We start from the raw sequence: 18435 nt of genomic DNA, 5'->3' as shown, positions 1-18435 counted from the left end.
CAAATCCAATGCAAATTGTGTTTTTTGGTTAAATTGATACAAATTAGATTATTTCAACTTTTAACCATTGAAATTAATCAATTCTAGTGTAGATAAGCCTGAAAGAGTGCCTGCAACAAATTTTGGCAAGAAAACAATAGAAAACAAAAGGTCGAAAAAACAATAAAATACATAAGAAATTAACAAAACAATAAAAAACAAAAGAAATTGATTTCGATTGCGCTATTTTTGTACACCAAAATTGTGTGATGTGTCTTGAGGAATTCTGACACAAAAATTTAGCAATCCTCCAGTCTTTTTAATGGAGTTATAGGTGAAAATATGATTTCATGCACAAATTTGCATAATTAATTTATTAAAAATAGAAAGGTAATATTTTTCTATTGTATGACCATGTAATCTTGGAGTTGACATCCAGCTCTATCTTCAGGCAAAATTTCGCGGCGATCGCGTGATCGGCGGCCGAGATCTGAAGGGAGGGTCAAATTGACCCCCCCTCAGTAAAAACTTGGTCTCAAATAGCCCGGTTAGAATAGGGTTATGAAACACATTCTTGATGTTGGATTTCATTGGCGAAAAACATCTTCTTCACACACATTACCAGGTTATCAGTATTGATTGAAAGGTGATGGGTAGTCCCACATGTGCAAATTAATGTCTTAGTGTTATGCTTTTTCATACCTATTGACATAACGAGATATTGGCTTTAACAAGGAAAATGACTCAGTTCCGACCATCTCGTTCTATCAAATTTCCCCTGTACAGATTTACAGAAACAAATCTAGAGACAGTGTAATCACATTTTGTATCACGAAATATGTAGATTGTTTCCAGTTGTTTCATATTGTCCACACATCAGGTTGGATCTTCTTGGACCCCTACACCCATCACTTCCATAGGCCAACAGCAATGAATTGCATCCCATGAACAGTTTCCACTCTTCAAAGTCTTGCTTTGCATAACCTCAGCATCAGAACTGGGATACTTATCATGAAATGTACATTTTGTTTATCTCAAGAGCAAAAATCATCTGTCAATAAATTTCCTCACTTTCTCCAGTACAAATCCTCAAAGTACATTGTATCCACAAATCTGCCTCTAATCATGTTCATCTTTGAAAAATTATGTGCTTTGACTATGACTTAATCTTGTAAAACACTTATGACTGATGTTGCAACCTGTAACTATCAATTTTCATATGGAGACTACGGATATGCAGTTAAGTGGTGGCTAATAAAAATCATTATGGTAAAACATCAAGAATGTCAATCATAACATTTCTGTGCTTAGATGTTGTCTACCATGAACACTCATTGCTCTACATCACACCTCTGGAGGCAAGAACAAACACTGCACAACAAATAAATCAACAACAAACTGCGATTGCATGTGACAATGTCATTTATTTTTTTGCTGTGTGTGTTGTGGCTGCTCTACATGGTTCTTTCAGACATTTTAGTTCATCCTCCTGATGAAGTCATTGATGAACTTCTCGCGGTTGCCGTAGTCACCACCCTCGACCCAGTGGTTGCCCTTCTTGCGGTAGCCGTGGCGTGGTGAGCTGAGCTTGAAGGGCCAGAGGAAGTTGGCTGCCTGCTTGAAGTTGGGGCCAACGGTGAAGATCTCATGGATGAGGTCCTCCACACAGATGATGCCATGCTTCCCTGCAGGCATGGGTAGAGAAATGTTATGATGGTTATCTACCTGTCCATTTGTCAAATGGATTCTGTTATTGGCAGAATATTTATGTAAGTTATCCTGAATAAAGCTTGCAGGCAAATGGTGCTGTTGGCAGGTGTGATGATAAGGCATAAAAATCATTTAAGGACAGATGTTTAACACATTTATTGACCCAAAGGGTGGACACCATTTAAGACTATGGGCCCCAACATTCTCTACCAAGTGCAAATTCAAAGAATGGACTTTCCTCAATCCCTACAAATGCGCTCATTTCAAATAATTTACATTTAATCTACACCCTATTATAACTGTTCATTCAGAAAAAGATATTCATGGATGGTGTGTGTCCACCTAAAGTTGTTTGTTCCATAAATGGTCAACATGTAAAAGCATATAAATACATATATACACTCACCATATTTTACCATACTGCACGAACAAAACTTGACCTTCTAACACACGATCCCCTCCCCCCATTCTACTGAGATACAGGAAAACCTACCAAGAGCCGTCTCGATGATGGAATTGTCGGTGATCGGGATGCGACTTCCATTCGCGCTCTTGCCGAAGCCTCTCTTGTAGATCAGCTCACGGACAGACTTCAGGTTGGGGTATCTGTAGTAATAATCATTAATTGATGTCATGAAATACACTGTAATCAAGAATCCTTGTTGGTCATACAACTTCATGAAACATTCACACAACAGGGCTGAATCAGTCAAGTGACATGTGCAAGTGACATGCGCAAGTGACATGCGCCTAAATCATCACCACAAGTTTAATGTTATTTGAGCTGTGCCAGCATGGATTTTGACTTGAATCGTGGTCAACATCTGCAGTCTTGTTGATGTTGATCAATTCTTATTTTAATACACATCTAGAAAGACTCTATTGCAATATGAGCAAGGAATGTGCTGTTTTTCCCTGTGTAAAATGAAAGCAGAAGTCAAAGGGACAAATCCAGCAAAACATTTCCAAATGCACTAAGTTCATATTTGAAGCAGAATTCAGAGTGCTTTGGTGCAATTGTCAAAAGATCGACTACGTCAGCAGCTACAAGATATTCATTAAATCAACAATAAAATGCCCTACTCGGTTATGGCCAACCAATGTGTTGAGAAAGAGTGCCTGACCTGGCCCAGTGAAGAAATGTGCTTTTTCCACTCCCCAATTTGTGTACCTACCACGGAAAGACAGTAATTATTTCCCTATTGTTCATGACTTCTTCACCTCCCTAGCCCCCCCCCCCCCCCCCCCCAATGCTATATTAATGGCAGGGTCTACTGTGCTTATTTGTAGCACTTTTTTTTCTCCATTGGAGTTGGAGTGATTCATCTTTTACTATGTGTAACCTGTTTTGCCTTTTCTATCGGGTCACTTAACTGCACAGTGCCACATTTGAACAAAGTAAAAAGTAGCATCCTCAAAACATATGTGAAGGCTCAAATGCTGTAATACCTCCTTCACATATATTATCATATCAACCATGCAAGCAGTCTAAAAGGACCGACTTAATCATTTGGCAACCTCAGAGAAGTTCTAAGAACGCAGGGTCACTATAACTCACCTACATATCGCAGGCACAGACACTCGCTACAAATATTTCTGTGTGCATACACTTTTAGACATTGACAACAGTCAAATGTATCCAAAGTTCTGTAGCAAAACTTCATCTAGATACTGTTGAGAAAGGCTTGACAATTACTGCTTGTATATGATACTTTTGTTGAAAAGAATAAGTGAACACTTTTGGGGAGGCATAAATCAAAAATATTGCTTATGATGACGATCTTGCACAAATTTTATAGATCATCCATCTCCAGGAAGCTTTCAGCATTTGAATACCCATAGTTCTGTCAAATCCATGAATATATCCATGTGTGGTGTAAAATAGTCATACAAGACTCACCCCCAGGCAATGTATGGTTCCACCAGTCGGAGCATCTGAAGAGTGGCCTTGTTGATGCGGACAAAGACACCGTTGTGGATCTGCCTCAGTCGCAGGAGCTGTAGGATCTTGCGGACACGCGGGCTCACACCATTGATGCTGCAAAGAGTATTAAAAACAGCATTGGTACATTTTGATCTTTTCCACTTTATATGGTCTACAATTCAGGCTCAAAGAACAGTAATCCAAATGAAACAAAATCTTACTTTGCATAATGTTTGTGCAACCACAGCTAACAGATCGAATGAATTATGAGGAAATAAGGCTATTTCAAATGGAATGCAACAGTGAGAATAACACTGCATGGCATTCTTTATGAGGACATCAAGTGGTTGTCTCAAAACACTAAATCCCTTGTACAAAATATGCTCAGCCAAAAGGTTACTAAGACAGACAGAATTTTCTAGAACAGTCTGCAAATATATTCATCTTCAAATCATTCAAGAGCTAATTGGAGCTCAGATACTACCAAACAAATGTGTATGTGGTGCTTGTCATTGGAGTAGTCACAAGAAGCACATAGTAATAATGTGGACATGTACCGGTATAGAATGTCATTATTCAACAGTAGTTTGCTGGTCTTGACAAAACATGTCATTTTGCCCAGTGTTTGGTTCAGGGGGGAAAAACTCCTTATGTCCACACAAATTCTTCTCTCTTTTTCTCTTTTTTTTTTTGCCAGAAATTAATTTTGTAATAAAAGTCAGTTTGATTTCCAATAAGTTATCACATAGAGGTTACTTAGGATCTGACAATTTACCTCTTAAAAAGCAGATTCCCATTGTATCCAATCTTGCTAATATGGAATTCCCCTGTACTGTATAGTTGCTGAGGATACATGGACATGATTTAAAAAAATCTATGCTGTGCATAAAGAATGCCAATTTAACAATGATTTTATGCAAGTGAATTTGAGTTATTCATGAAGAATATGCCACAGGTTAAAATGTACAGACTAGAAAGAACCAAGAAGAAGATTTATCACAAAGGTGTTCCATTTCTTTTACCCTTCATTCAAAAACAAAAATATACTCGACTTAAAAAATTGCGTACGAAAGTGAGAGGAGTGAGTTACCACTTTTAAACTATATTTCAAGAAATTAGATCATCTGTAATTATCATAAGATAAAACACACAAGACTCACCCCCTGATCCTGATGACAAATGCAAGTCTGGGCTCATCCTCGACAAAGAAGTTCCCATGCTTGCGGGCCTGGCGGTGGAGGCGAATGTTGTCTCGCTCGCGTTTCTTGTACTCCCGGATGTATTCCTCGGCACGCTTGAAGATCACGCGCCTCTTCTTGGCATTTTCCTGAAGCAAATAATTGATTTTGTCATAGCTTACTGTACTGTATATTGTACAGATTATCTCCCAGCAACTCTACCAAGTTAAATTTATGAAGATACATACCGAAGATACATACGACAGGAGACATTGAATTATCAGACTGATCATCAGACTGATGTCACACAGTCATTTGTTTCTTAACCCTAATCAGGCTTGGGGGGGGGGGGGGGCGGAATCCGCCCCCCCTCGACGTTTCGCGCAGTATCTTCGCAGGGCAATAAGCTCCCGCCGCGATGTTTCATGACTTCTTTCTTTCGAGTATCGCGCAACTTTTGAGACCAAAATTGTTGCGCCGACGAATACCGTTTTGACGCGATGCCCGTTCAAAAAAAATTTGTCAACCCCAAAATTGCTCCAAAACATGATTTTGTGTACAAATCCAATGCAAATTGTGTTTTTTCAATTAATTCACATAAAAATTCATATCTTGACTTAGAATGGATGAAATTAATTTATTTTAGCATAATAAAGCTTCGAAAAATGTCTGTGACAAATTTTGGCCAAAAAACAAACAAAAACAAAAGGTCGAAAAACAAAGAAATACATAAGAAATTCAAAAAACAATCATATTCATAAGAAATTAATTTCGATACAGATTTTTTTTTATTGTATGTTTCAGGAGAATGATACAAGAAACATTTTTAAAAAGAAACTAGCTTAATTAGAGCATTGATAAGTGATTTAGAGCCCCTAACTGATTTTATGCATAAATTACAATAATTAATATAAAATATAAGAAAAATTTTTCGGACAAAGCAACCATACATTTTGATAGTATACGTCGCGAGCGTCGCGTGTGCTGATTTTCGGCGCAATCACGCATTCCATAGGCGAGATCTGAAGGGGGGCGGAATCGGCCCCCGCCCCCAGATATAGCATAGCCAAAAAAGCCCAGCCTGATTAGGGTTAAAGGTAGGGAATCCCATTTGCATGCCTTAAATGAAGAGTTGTATAAATACAGTAGTATGTTGAAGAGAGTATCATTTCAGAAACTCCCATAAAGTATTGAAAGTGGAAGGTAACATTTAGTACATTTTTATTGACCGTTAGATTTTGAATTGAATTTTTTTCGGGGCTCACCGTAAATTCCAGTACATTACTAGGCTAGCTTTGCAGACCCATGCACTGCATGTGTGTCCATCATGTATATTTTGTGAAAAAAGTTCATCAAAACTTACAAACATTTCTATATACATTCTTGCCACACACTCTATATGTTATTACATCAGCTCTTATACTTTTAGATTTGTGTTTATAGATAACAAATACAGAAGACTGCAACAAAAAGGCTTAAGTGTGGCTGACACACAGAACTACTGAGTAGTTGAGTTTTGTGCATTATTCAAATTGTAGATAACGGTTGACTTCCAAATTTCTCAGCAGTGGCCTAAGCAAGTCCCCTGAGGTTCATATTGAATGTTTTGCTGCATTTTGGGAGGTCTGTAAAAGGTATCCCCTACCTTTAAGGGGTAGGGGTGGGAAATATGCATGATTCACTATGACAACTTCTGACTTCATACCTTGCAAATTACATTTTACTATAGGTAGCATGTGTCATGATGCAATCCAGAGCACATACTGATATTAATAAACAGTCAAACATACCCCAACATCAAGACTGTACTGCTTCAGGCCGCCAGCAGGAAGCTACTGTAACCCTATTGCTCCTTACACCTGCCCCGCTGGCCTCGGCTAATTAGAGACCCATTGCACTGCTGCTAGTGCTGAGTAAACAGTTGCAACTGCTGCACCGAATGTGCAGTGTTCAACTATTCTTCAGATCATTTATGAGGCCGATATTACTGAAACTATACCCCTTCACAGAATTCAGAGATGTTGAAATCCCTAATCTGAATGTTTTCACTTCATGTTTTACTATTTGGACTTAGATAAAATAGACGAAAATTGACCCACACGTACGATCTTTTCATCGCTCGCGGCGATCTCTATTACAGTCCCAAATATACAGATTCGTGTAAGTTCTCCACACATGGCAAAACTGTACACAATACATTGCAGTCTGAATGCAAATGAACATAGGCGGGGCCACCACAATTTCTTGGACTTTGAGAAAGCTTTCCTGATTGGTTAAAGGTGGGGAAGCTTTTTTCATGCTGGAAATCGTTTCCTTACACTGTCAGCCAATCACAAATGAGTTTATAGAGTGGTAGTGTCATAGCCTTTGAAGTAATCTGTCAATCAAAATAGGGCCGATAATATCGGACGAAGCATTTCTGTTGCAGTTTTGGGGCCGATTTAATCGGCCCGTGACAGAGATAGGGTTAAGGAGAGTGCTCAATGTAATGATATGCAAGTTAGCTACAAAGTTTAATTATACCTTCTTTGCTAGGAGACGAGCTTGGGCCCTCTTCGCCTTCTCTGTCTGCCTGTTTTTCCTCTTCTTCAGGAGGGATTCAGGAGCCGTTGGCAGCTTCTTTGGCTCACTGTAAGAACGGAATTGAATAGTATTCCAATCAGACATGATAACCCGTTAAGAGACTGCAACCTCAAGATAAAATATGGCTTTTGGATACACCATGTACAATAGTCCTGAATCTGCAAATAGCTCTAGATAGCGAGTCTGAGCTCAGCACTGCAGCGAGGTTGACTGTCACACATAAAATCTGACTTACGGATTACTTTTTGAAAGAAGAGTCTTGCATGGAATGACAGTTGATGGTTAAAGACTTTGGAAACATGATGCCCAGCGAAAGGGAGACTAGACCTCACTTTTGACATTTATGTAAAAAAAAATACGAGAATGAAAAAAAAAATTGCATGTATGACCCAAACTACTCCTTTGATGGCATACTCCTGGCACAGATTGCCGAAAAATTCCATATTTAAGGGCAAAATTATACGGAAAATTTACGTTGTTTTCCAATAAGCCACAGAGGAGTACTTGGTATCAACGTAAAGCTTATGAATGGAAGAAAGCGATGATGTCATTTTCGAAAGGCATTGTGGGAGAGCAAGCTGACAAATGAGGGAAAACCTTTCATATTTGAAAGCAATAGCAAACTGATCATCAACCGATACTAGCTTGCCATCATCGGCTATGGTAGGGATAAACGGCATGGTGCATGAAGTGCACTGAGCGAGACATGACGTCATCGCTCATGAACAGTGGCAGTGCTAACCGTAGTGCAACAGGCGCCGCAACGTCCCCGATGCAATTTTCCGCCAACAAGGTATAGCGCGGCACATTTTTCAGCGGAGTGACATTGAACGCGCATATCGCCTGACCGAATTCTAGTCCCGGTGATCGTATTCTGGGGGATTTTCAAGGTGATATAGACACTAGACCTCTATTTTGGGATTTTGTGAAATTCTATGACGTAGAGTCTAGATCTATTTAACAAAATAAAAATTGAGATAAGTGAAATTTGATAGATTCTACGGTATATTTAACGTACATTGCTGGTATTATTTTAATTTAAAAAATATTAAAGAAAAGCTTAAGTGACCGAATTCTGGGGGTTTCACCTTACAGATCCTATGACAAGACATTGAACACAGACTGTAATCAAATGCCTGGATCAACACATGCGCTCAGCGCTAGTGTACTTTCACACCTGTTTGTCAATCGACCTCCAAACATGCACAAACTCATCCTAGTTATTCAGTAACTTAAAATACTTGCATCTGAGTCTCCATAAGTCAAATAGAAGTGTTCACGCTTTATAGAGTTTACAAGTGTCGAAAAAGCGTCAGAAAATCTCTATCGCTGGAATTGCTGCTCTGTACACAAGCACAGTGCGAATACGTTCAGCGCATGCACTAAGCCAAGGTCAATTTTGGTCTGAATGTAGCGACACAGCGGCTTTTTCTATCAGTGTTGTTGACAAGCTAAAATTTGTTTTTCCCTTTTCCTTGGCCAAGTCTTGCATTAATAGCAGTTGTAGCTTCATAGCGGTTGAGCGCGTGCATGACTGTATGCTGCCACTTATATCTTGCATTCTTTCCCTTTTATTTTTATCTTTTCTTCTTTCATTTTCAGGTAGAATCTATTCCTAAATTTCCCCTTCCTTCCAATCAATCAGTTCTTGTTGGTTTACTTCTTGTCAAACTTTCTCAATTTCCTATTTATCCGTACTTTCTGCCTAATTGTTCTGCTTCCTTCATGGGTTGTTTTTCCCTCCAATTACAAGGGTCTTTCCATCCTCTTCAATATCTTTTTCTCACGTGTTGCTCCAATGAATCATTTTCTTTATTTCCTTTTCAACCTGCGTAATTCTTTCTTTCCTTCCTATTCATCTTTGCTTTCATCAAGTTCTGATTCATCTCTCATTCTATTATTCTACCTAGTACTTGTTTTTAATCTATATTTTTTTCTTAATAGTAATTGCTTCCCTCTTTTCTTTTCAAAAATAGCTATCTCTCCCTTGTTTTCCTTTATAATGCAAGTTTCTCTTCTTTCTTTCCTTCCATCAAACTCTCTATTTTGCAAACCTTTTGTTTCATTTTTTCTAGGTTTAACTTTTTAAGACAGTATATCTTTTATTCCATTTCCTATTCCCCCTTTTCCTACCTACCCTTTCCAACAATTCTTTCACCCTCGTCTTATCACATTTTTCACAATCTTCTTTCATTCACACACCTTTTTTGTTTTTATCAATCTTCTATTTTTCTTTTTTATGTAAATAATTACATAAAAATCATTTACTGTAAAACATGATATATTCGCGGCATGAATTTTTCGCGAATTGGAGCTGACGGCCTTTTTTACGGCATTAAATTTTCGCGAACTGCCACTGGCATTCAATGCATATAGTGTGGACAAGAACTTTCGCGTGCATTTTAATTTCGTGAATCTTGGCGCTCGCGAAATTCGCGAAATTAAAATGCACGCGAACATTCCTCGTTTTGCAGTAATTGCAAAATAATACACATTTCATTGTGGCAACATAAATTCCACACTGTCAATATCAAATACAAAATTCTTCACTTAACATCAAGGTAAATCAAGGTAGATCAAGAATTTTGTGTATAAAACAAAATACACACACACCCACACACACAATGTGAACAACCCCAATCCTCAATCAATCGCTACTGCGCTGCGACTCGGTACAAGCTGAGAAAAAGGTGGAATATCTTTTTAAAGACACCTAGAAGAACTTGCCCTGGCCACTACTATGAGATAGCTACATTTAGATCAATCACTGTGCTCGCTGCCGTGCTGCGCAAACATGTTTTGTAAAGCAAGTTGCCTTTGATTCGACCGTTTCCATGAAAAGACCACTCTTACGAATAAAAATTCCCTGAAATTCATGAATAAAAAATGGCGCAAATCAAGTGCGAAATTCAAACTATGCAACTACAGTACTCCACATGTGCTCCGAAGAGCACAACAGTGGGCCACGTCGCCGGACCCCCGAAATCATTGTCGCGACCCTCCCGGGTCAGCTCGCATAAGCAGTTCAACTGGTACATAACGGGTATTTTGCATAGCAACACATATAGACTTGTTTCACTCCAAGTTTCGAAGTTACTACCGGTAGTCCGTTTATCTGCATTGAATCTGTACAGCGTGTACATCTACAGCCACGATGGCAGCAATTTCTGAGATAACTTGAGCGTTTCAGCGATAGTTATATTTTGCATGCCACCCGTGCCAGAATTTGCGGTATCGCCATGGTTCGATCGCAACGAGTTATGTATGCGTTGAATCTCTCGCACAGTGTGGAGTACATGGAGTAGCGCGCTCTCATAGTGCGATGTACTATGTATACAATTTCATACGCACACTAATCCATTCATACTTTTAGTAGGCAGGGCGAGCGTATGGCGCGGTACGTCGCGAGTGTCAAAGCACGGACATATGGGGTTGAACAATGAGCAAAGGCGTTCGAACGATGGTCGCAGCGCAGGTGTTCGAATCATGCACACTATTTTGCTTCCGCAATTTAGGCTGTCGAACATTGGGTAACTTGCTCTAATTGTACACCATGCTGCGATTTCTGCTCTTGTGCAACGCAATTATCGCAGAGCAAGTAGCTACGTACGATCACGATCAACATCACTCTGAGAAGTAGAAAAGTGTCAAAATGGTGAAAATTCCATTTCTAACTTTTACTGGACTTAAATCTCACTCAGATGCTAATATCTTCGGCAAAGGTAAAGGTAGGGTGTCTGATCGCGCACTGCCAACCTTCGGACAAAACGCGCCCCTATCTTACAACACGCAAGCCCCATAGAACACAATGGAGTCGCGCGCCTACGCTGTTTTGACCCCGCGTTTTGTGCTAAAAAAATCGCATTTATTGCAAAATCCCCGGTCCATGCCGCTATCGAATCCTAACAAATTTGGTATCATATGAAAGAGGAAGATTTGCTCCATAATCTATCAAAGCGCTGGTACATGACTCCGACGATAAATTGGTGTAAATGTCGTTTGAATCATACCTATCTCGATATCTCGGCGTCTGCTTCGCTACTTGTACCAGCGTGTGGCATGCGAGTAGTTCAGGATGTGCTGAATCCGATGGCGAGGTCGGTTTTTCGCTAGCTCCACATCTTGGACCGGGGATATTGCCTAGAAGATACCCCTTGCAATAACTTTTTGATCTCAGCGAACGTGTTAGGCGTGGCTTCGTATGCAACAACCATAGTAACGTCCGAGCAAATACGCTCATATATATGTAAATCTACACGCATTCGCCGCCACATGGCGCGCATGCAGCTAGCTCGCGCGCTGTGTGTGTGTGTGTATCTCATGGACCTACACGTGTAGGTCAGCAGTGTGTCTACCGTTGCAAGGTAGCTACGTAGCTACATACAATGTAGTTCGCTAGATCGCTGTGTGTGTGTCTACTTACGAGTACGTGCGCGCGTGCACACCCGTGCCACTGAAAACAGACTGAGCTAGCTAGCTAGCTGTCACGTCGCTTCGCTCCGCTTGCGATAGTTCTACAGCACTGAGTTCTCATGCCCAGCATTCACAATGTGCATGTATGTAACACGCTCGTAAACCACCTGGCGCATCAGTTTCAACGTAGTCAAAGTACATGTACTATTACTGAATTGATAATGAGCATAACAGGCCTACAATGTATGAGTTAGCAATCCAAACGAATGACCATGTAGAGTCATATTCATTTTTTAAATACTTCAGTAGAAAAGTGCACTAACGATGCACGAGTTACAGTCTTTCTCGCGATCTTATGCAGCACAACAGATAGGCCTAGGCTACACAACGCACCATATCAGGCAAGTCAATTGTGAAGCGGTACCGCGGTGGAAGGTAGGTACAAATACCGATTTTTACGACTGAACTTCCAATCGACAAAAAAGGGCAAGCAACGATTTTGGAAGCTATACTCTTCAGCCACGAATGGTGGTAAAGTGGCATTCATGGCTAAATAGCCATATAACATTTTCACATGAACTGCCATAGATCTCGACAGCATCGACGTGTTACTAGTATGTAGTCGTCGCAATCAATAGCCAGCTAGCTGTGTACGTGTGTACACACGTACGTAGTGTAGCGCATATAGCGTGTGTGTACAGTGTGTAGGTAGTAATACACTCAAATGCACGCTCGCTAGCTCGTCCTCTGATGTTGGCTGGGCCGGAATGCATGCGCCACGTATTCATTCACAACGCTGAGCGCTGTATACGTACATGTACGCACAACATGTATTATGACGACACGAGGGGGAGTGGCTTCTGCGCTGGTTACGCGTTTTAGCAATCCGCTGTACGCTCATTAACCGGTCGCTGGCGATCTGCACGCGAATGCTACTTATCGGCCTTGTTTGCAAACATGATTTGGACACATTTTCGTGCGTGCTCGTCAAAAAAAAGTTGTAATATTGCAGTGATTTGAAAGTTGAATTTCTCGAGATAGAATAATCATTTTGCCATGAAATTTGAAATAGAGCATCTATATGCTAATGACATATTTTTCTTTCATATGAAATAGTTTATAATCCACCTTTTATAGAATTTCAAAAGTTGCAAAAATGCTACAGACACCCTAGTAAAGGTAAAGGTAAATATTCGTGGCCATACCAGTAGAGTGAGTTTGTGCATGTTTGGAGGTCATTTGACAAACAGGTGCGAAAGTACACTAGCGCCCGTACACTCCCTCTTCAATTCTGGGTGCCTCATTCGTACGCACGCACGTGTACGGTGAATGCTTACTCACTGTTTACTACAGTAACTCAAATCTCTTTGACCCTAACATAACCCTAACCTAACCTAGCTAACATTAAACAGGCACAGAAACCCTCATAACCATGTAATTGCTTGCTAATGCACAGGGTCTATGCACATGATGATGATGCACGCGCACTGCACTGTGGTGGATAGTCACATAGGTCTAACCGTCTAGTGTGGTGGGGCATATTTTTCACGATTTTGCCATTTACTTCACAAAATCAGGACTGTGACTGTGAGCAGTTTTGACATTCCTCACAACAGTGGCACAAAACGTAGGATCTAGACATTACTAGACGCACTAGATCTAGAAGAGCTCCAGAGAGTGCTAGCATTATGATACGACGACCACGAACAGCACGAACAGCACTAACTCAGTTAGGGCCTACAGTGACAGTGTTTGGCGAAAGACAGGAACATGTTCAACACAGTACTGCACAGGTCACGGACAGTATTCGAGAACGAAAGGGATGCACGGCCACTTTTAGGACGTAAAAATGAGTATAGCAGTGACAATTTCGTCAAAATTATACATTCTACTGAATGAAGTGATTATGTGACATCTTTCTCTCTATCTTTACGTGCTATATTAGCCTCGATTGTTGAGATTGTACAGGATATCTTATCAAGGAATCACTCTACACTACCTGTCTGCCATGTTGGGCTGTAGGGAAAGAACGATCCGGAGGACGCCCTCTATTAATCAAAAGAAAAACAACCTAGTAGTACTGTCAGAGGTGCATGCTCGCTCTCAAGACACATTAGTCTGGTAGGAATGGGGTCCCCATGCATCTTCCGAACACATTTCACAAATCATGAATTTCCACAACTTTTGAACTACACAGCATACAATTACAAATAAAGCACTTCTTCAGGGTAAATGTGACATGAGGAATCGATTGAAACGATAATTTTCATGATTAAAGAAAAATTGAAACAAGAAAAGCCCAAAAATATGCCAATGTCAGTGTCATTTACACCGAAAAATACACAAATAGTTTTACTTTTGAATTACATAACATCCAGAGACAAATAAAACATTTCTTCAGAGTAAATACGGCACGAGAAATCATTTGAGATAGTTATTTACATGATTAAAGCTAGTTTCATACTAGAAAGGTCCAAAAATGCAAGAAAAATTAGTGTCATTTACTCTAGAAATTGACCAATCAATAGTCTATATACATACTTGTACATGACAATCTCATACCTCATAAGAGTGACTGACCACTTTGTCTTAACAGTCTTGTAGTAAAGGGGGATCTTCATACACCATCCTTTTTGGTATCCCTTAGGGTGTCTATTTAATGATTCTTTTTTATATTTGTAATTGTATGAATTCATGATTTTCCCTGAAAATCCAAGATGGCTGCCAAGATGGCCGCCAATGACCCCCATGGGACACGATTTTTTCTTGGGAACAAAAAATTTAATTAACTAGACACCCTAAGGGTTACAAAAAAGTAAGTTAAAAAATGTGTTCGGAGGGTGCATGGGACCCCCCCCCCCCCCCATTCCTACCAGACTAATGTGTCTTGAGAGCGAGCGCATGCACCCGCAAAGAGTTTCATATTAATCGGGATCCTTGGGTTTATTAGTAGATCCTGCTGTATGCGCATGGATATTCATTGGCTTAGAGTTTTAAGTAGTGGTTCCATCCGAATCATGGGCTAACTCCATACTTTACTTACTTTATTTACTTTACTTTTACTTTTCCGGAACGATGGTGTAGGTCAGAGCTGTTCATCGATCAGGATTGTAAAATTTGTATCCTATATGCTGCCTCGATCCTTTCCAATACAATTCCGATAACCTGTGCTAATCTAATTCAATATGTATCTTCAAGTGATATTCTAAAAATCTATCGAACATACAATTGGCTGGGAGGGATGGAAACTGCTTGAGACAAAGGACCTATGTAGTATAGTTACTCGTAGTCAAATACATAATAATAATTATACAGTACACATTTATTCTTCCAATGCTCGTCCAGCTCCACATTTCTCCCCGTCGTCATCAGCTATATACATATAGCAAGAGTACGGTATACGTACAGTAAGGGAGATGGGAACACCTCGAGGTGAGAACACCTCCCTGGTACATTTCACTGCTCTCGACGGCACTCACTGATAAGGAGATCATCAGCAGGTAAGATTCTATCAGTAAGGCCAAACCAGATGAACAGAAAACAAAACAAATATTTGCAATTTGGTCAGGATTGGTAATAACATTATCGTTATGAGTAATGCTGTCAGGACATTCCGTAGGTTTCTTTTTGAGTATTTCATTAACAGTCCGCCAAAGAGCACTTTTATCATACTTATTAGATTCGAGTTTATTCGAAATATATGATTTACGTGAAACTCGAATCAAGGTAGTTAGTTTATTTCTACATGTTTTATACCTTTTCACATTTTCAGGAGTAGGTTTTCTCAAAGATATTTTATAAAGACGGTTTCGAGTGAGAATGGAACGTATAAGACCTTGAGTAATCCAGGGTTGCCGAGCTTTTTTCCTTCCTTTTCTTTTGGGAGTTAAAGGAATGTGCTTATCACAATAATCTAATAATTTTTGTAAGAAAATTTCATAAGAAGAATTAACATCTTGGAGTTCAAAGACGTCATTCCATTGTTCTTCAAATAAATCTTGATTCAATGAATCAATATAATGTGGCGTTACATTTCTATGCATTTTCAAATATTGTTTGGGTTGGTGACGTATATTGGGGTTGTTACAGATTTATCATTAATCATAAAAATTGGTAGGTGATCGGATATATCTGAGTAAATAATGCCGTTCGTACAGGTTTCCGTTATTACGTTAGACATTATGACATTCATTGTTATCTATTAATGTTTTGCTATGTGTGGTGTTATTTATTCTGGTGGGTTTATTGATGTGGGGATGCATTGAATTGGAAAATAATATGTCGTGGAAATGGGTAGGTTGTAATAAATCTATATTGTAATCTCCCATCAAGAAAATGGATTTTCTCTCTCCAAAGATTTCATTAACACAATGGTCGAAGTTATCAAAAAAAGATTGAATGTCATTTTGTGGAGGACGGTAAATGGTACCAACTATAATATTTTTTTTCATTTTCATTTAAGATTTCAATAAATAAACTTTCTGCTTCCTGAATGCACAAATCAGTTCGAATTTTAAATTCAATTTGATTATTGACGTACATGGCAACCCCACCTCTTTTGCCATACTTTCTATCATTACGAATAAAATTGTAATTTTCAATGCCAAATAGGTCTGGGGAATTGGTGTGCAACCATGTCTCGGTAACTCCTATGACGGAAATGGGAAATCATTGAGGGAACTTAAAAATGATTCAAATATTTCAAAATTTTTATTTAAACTTCTTATATCAAAATGAATTAAACTGAAATTAGCACAAATCTGATTTGCGTTATTGAAAGGAAATTGACTGTTAAATTCGTTGATAGTGAAGTATTGGCTTGTGTGATTCACTAGCTGTTGGTCATCTATTCCAAAATCAAAATCCATTTACAATGAGTGACATGAGCTGCATATCGTGGTGCAACGTGGAGTGCAGTGCACATCGTATGCACGGGGTGTATACGATGAGGTGCATCGGTGCGTGGTGTGCTGTAACCAACTTTAAAGGGAAGTTAAACCCCAAGAACAATGTGGATTGAGTGAAAGCAGCAACACTAGTAGAACACATCAGTGAAAGTTTGAAGAAAATCGGACAATCGATGCAAAAGTTATGAATTTTTAAAGTTTTGGTGTTGGAACCGCTGGATGAGGAGACTACTAGAGGTTATGACGTATGAGTGGACAACAATACCAAGAAAATATAAAGAAAATACTACAAAATCCATTTTTCATGAAAATTACAAATTCCATCAACTTGATATTGACATATGTTAAGGGTAGCAATTATTCCCCCTGCTTTCTGAAAGCGGTTGGTCCACTGCTCTTTCATAATTCTAGAAAAGTGAATTTTTGTTGAATTTCCTTTATCAATTTTCTTTGTATTGTTGTCCACTCATACGTCATATCCTCTAGTAGTCTCCTCATCCAGCGGTTCCAACACCAAAACTTTAAAAATTCATAACTTTTGCATCGATTGTCCGATTTTCCTCAAACTTTCACCGATGTGTTCTACTAATGTTGCTGCTTTCACTCAATCCACATTGCTCTTTGGGTTTACCTTCCCTTTAAAGGAGTGATTGAAACGAAATACTTAGAGCCAGAGTCAACATAATTACGTTACTACTAGTAGTCATAAAAAACAACAACAGGGGAACTTAGCTATAAATCTGCGTATAAATGCACATTTAACTATTATTGACCTTATTGAGTCCTCAATGTACCATACAAACTCTACCAAAACTCCCGCACTGGATTATACTATGATAAGGATAGAACCTAATAAAATCTGGTTCACCTGTAACACACAAATGGAGAGGTATTTAGCATTCAGCGACAACAACTAAAAATTAGCTTCTCTCGGAGCTCTTTGATAAGGGGTGTGAAACGTTGAAATGCGGTTATTTCAGATCATCCTGTATAATAATTGCTTTCGCAATTATACCGCATGCATACCAACCATTGACATTTTCTAAAGTTTCCGCTCTCGATGTAGGTGCCTAGTCCAATATTCCACAAAGGGGTGTCACAATATTCCACAAATATTGTCACAATATTCCACAAAGGGGTGTTGTATAAAAACTGCTAAAAACACTATTTCCCCTGCGTTTTATGAGATTTAATCCCAAACTTCAGAATAAAATAGAAGAAGAATTGATCTTTCAGAAAATATGAAAACATAAGATTGACTAGGTTGACAAGTTTCACCTAATTTAAGCCTTCACACAGTGCGTGCGACTTTATGGTTTTGTGATGCAAGGTCATATCTTAGCGTCATCTTCACACTTTACGCCATTTTTACAAAATGTGACCCGAAAGCTTGACTGCTTTTATTGCTATTTTTTGTCTCCTCTCTGAAGTCCAAAACGATATTCCGTATATCTCTTCCCTATAGATGGTATATCTTGACTGAAAAATCAACAAAAGCATGCAACACACCTGATTCTACCTTGTAATCCATAAGATAGAATCCCTATACTGTGGATTTTTACTCGACTGAACTATAGGGGGGCCTAATGCTCACTAAGTGTTCCAAAATCATTAGAAATATTGAAACGTATTTCTCGTTTGTGTCTTTCATAGGCAGAGAAATGATATACCATTTCAGTGCATATTATATGTTATGAAGATCTAATTTTTTTTTAAACAATGAAATACTTTTGCTTTCTCT

General features: G+C 39.1%; 1 protein-coding gene across 2 annotated transcripts; it reads right to left on the bottom strand.

The window, feature by feature from the left end:
• Positions 1 to 1383: 1383 nt before the first annotated feature.
• On the bottom strand, positions 1384 to 13809 carry LOC139744262 (large ribosomal subunit protein uL30-like). 2 transcript variants are annotated; one of them, XM_071654705.1, is made up of 6 exons: positions 13787 to 13809; positions 7315 to 7420; positions 4774 to 4940; positions 3590 to 3727; positions 2183 to 2295; positions 1384 to 1664 (listed from the first exon to the last, which is right to left on the bottom strand). In XM_071654705.1, exons 1-6 carry the CDS (start codon positions 13795 to 13797, stop codon positions 1456 to 1458), a joined length of 744 nt encoding a protein of 247 aa, XP_071510806.1. In that variant the 5' UTR covers positions 13798 to 13809; the 3' UTR covers positions 1384 to 1455. The 2 variants fall into 2 exon arrangements, with proteins under 2 accessions (XP_071510806.1, XP_071510808.1); XM_071654707.1 differs by having other exon boundaries at positions 4774 to 4925; positions 13787 to 13808.
• Between the last annotated feature and the right edge of the window lie 4626 nt (positions 13810 to 18435).

The sequence above is a fragment of the Diadema antillarum genome, unplaced genomic scaffold (assembly GCF_040938485.1).
Source record: "Diadema antillarum isolate AM-2024a unplaced genomic scaffold, OU_Dant_1.0 seq00001151_RagTag, whole genome shotgun sequence".
Taxonomy (NCBI): Eukaryota; Metazoa; Echinodermata; class Echinoidea; order Diadematoida; family Diadematidae; genus Diadema; species Diadema antillarum.
The sequence above is the reverse complement of the archived record's forward strand: the minus strand, read 5'-3'. Positions and strand labels throughout refer to the sequence as shown.

Bases quoted from the DNA above. Each gene is read 5' to 3' on its own strand.
- LOC139744262 (XM_071654705.1), bottom strand. The intron at 2,296-3,589 runs GTGAGTCTTGTA...TTATTACTACAG, and splicing joins GAACCATACATTGCCTGGGG to ATACCCCAACCTGAAGTCTG. The intron at 1,665-2,182 runs GTAGGTTTTCCT...CCATGCCTGCAG, and splicing joins CATCATCGAGACGGCTCTTG to GGAAGCATGGCATCATCTGT.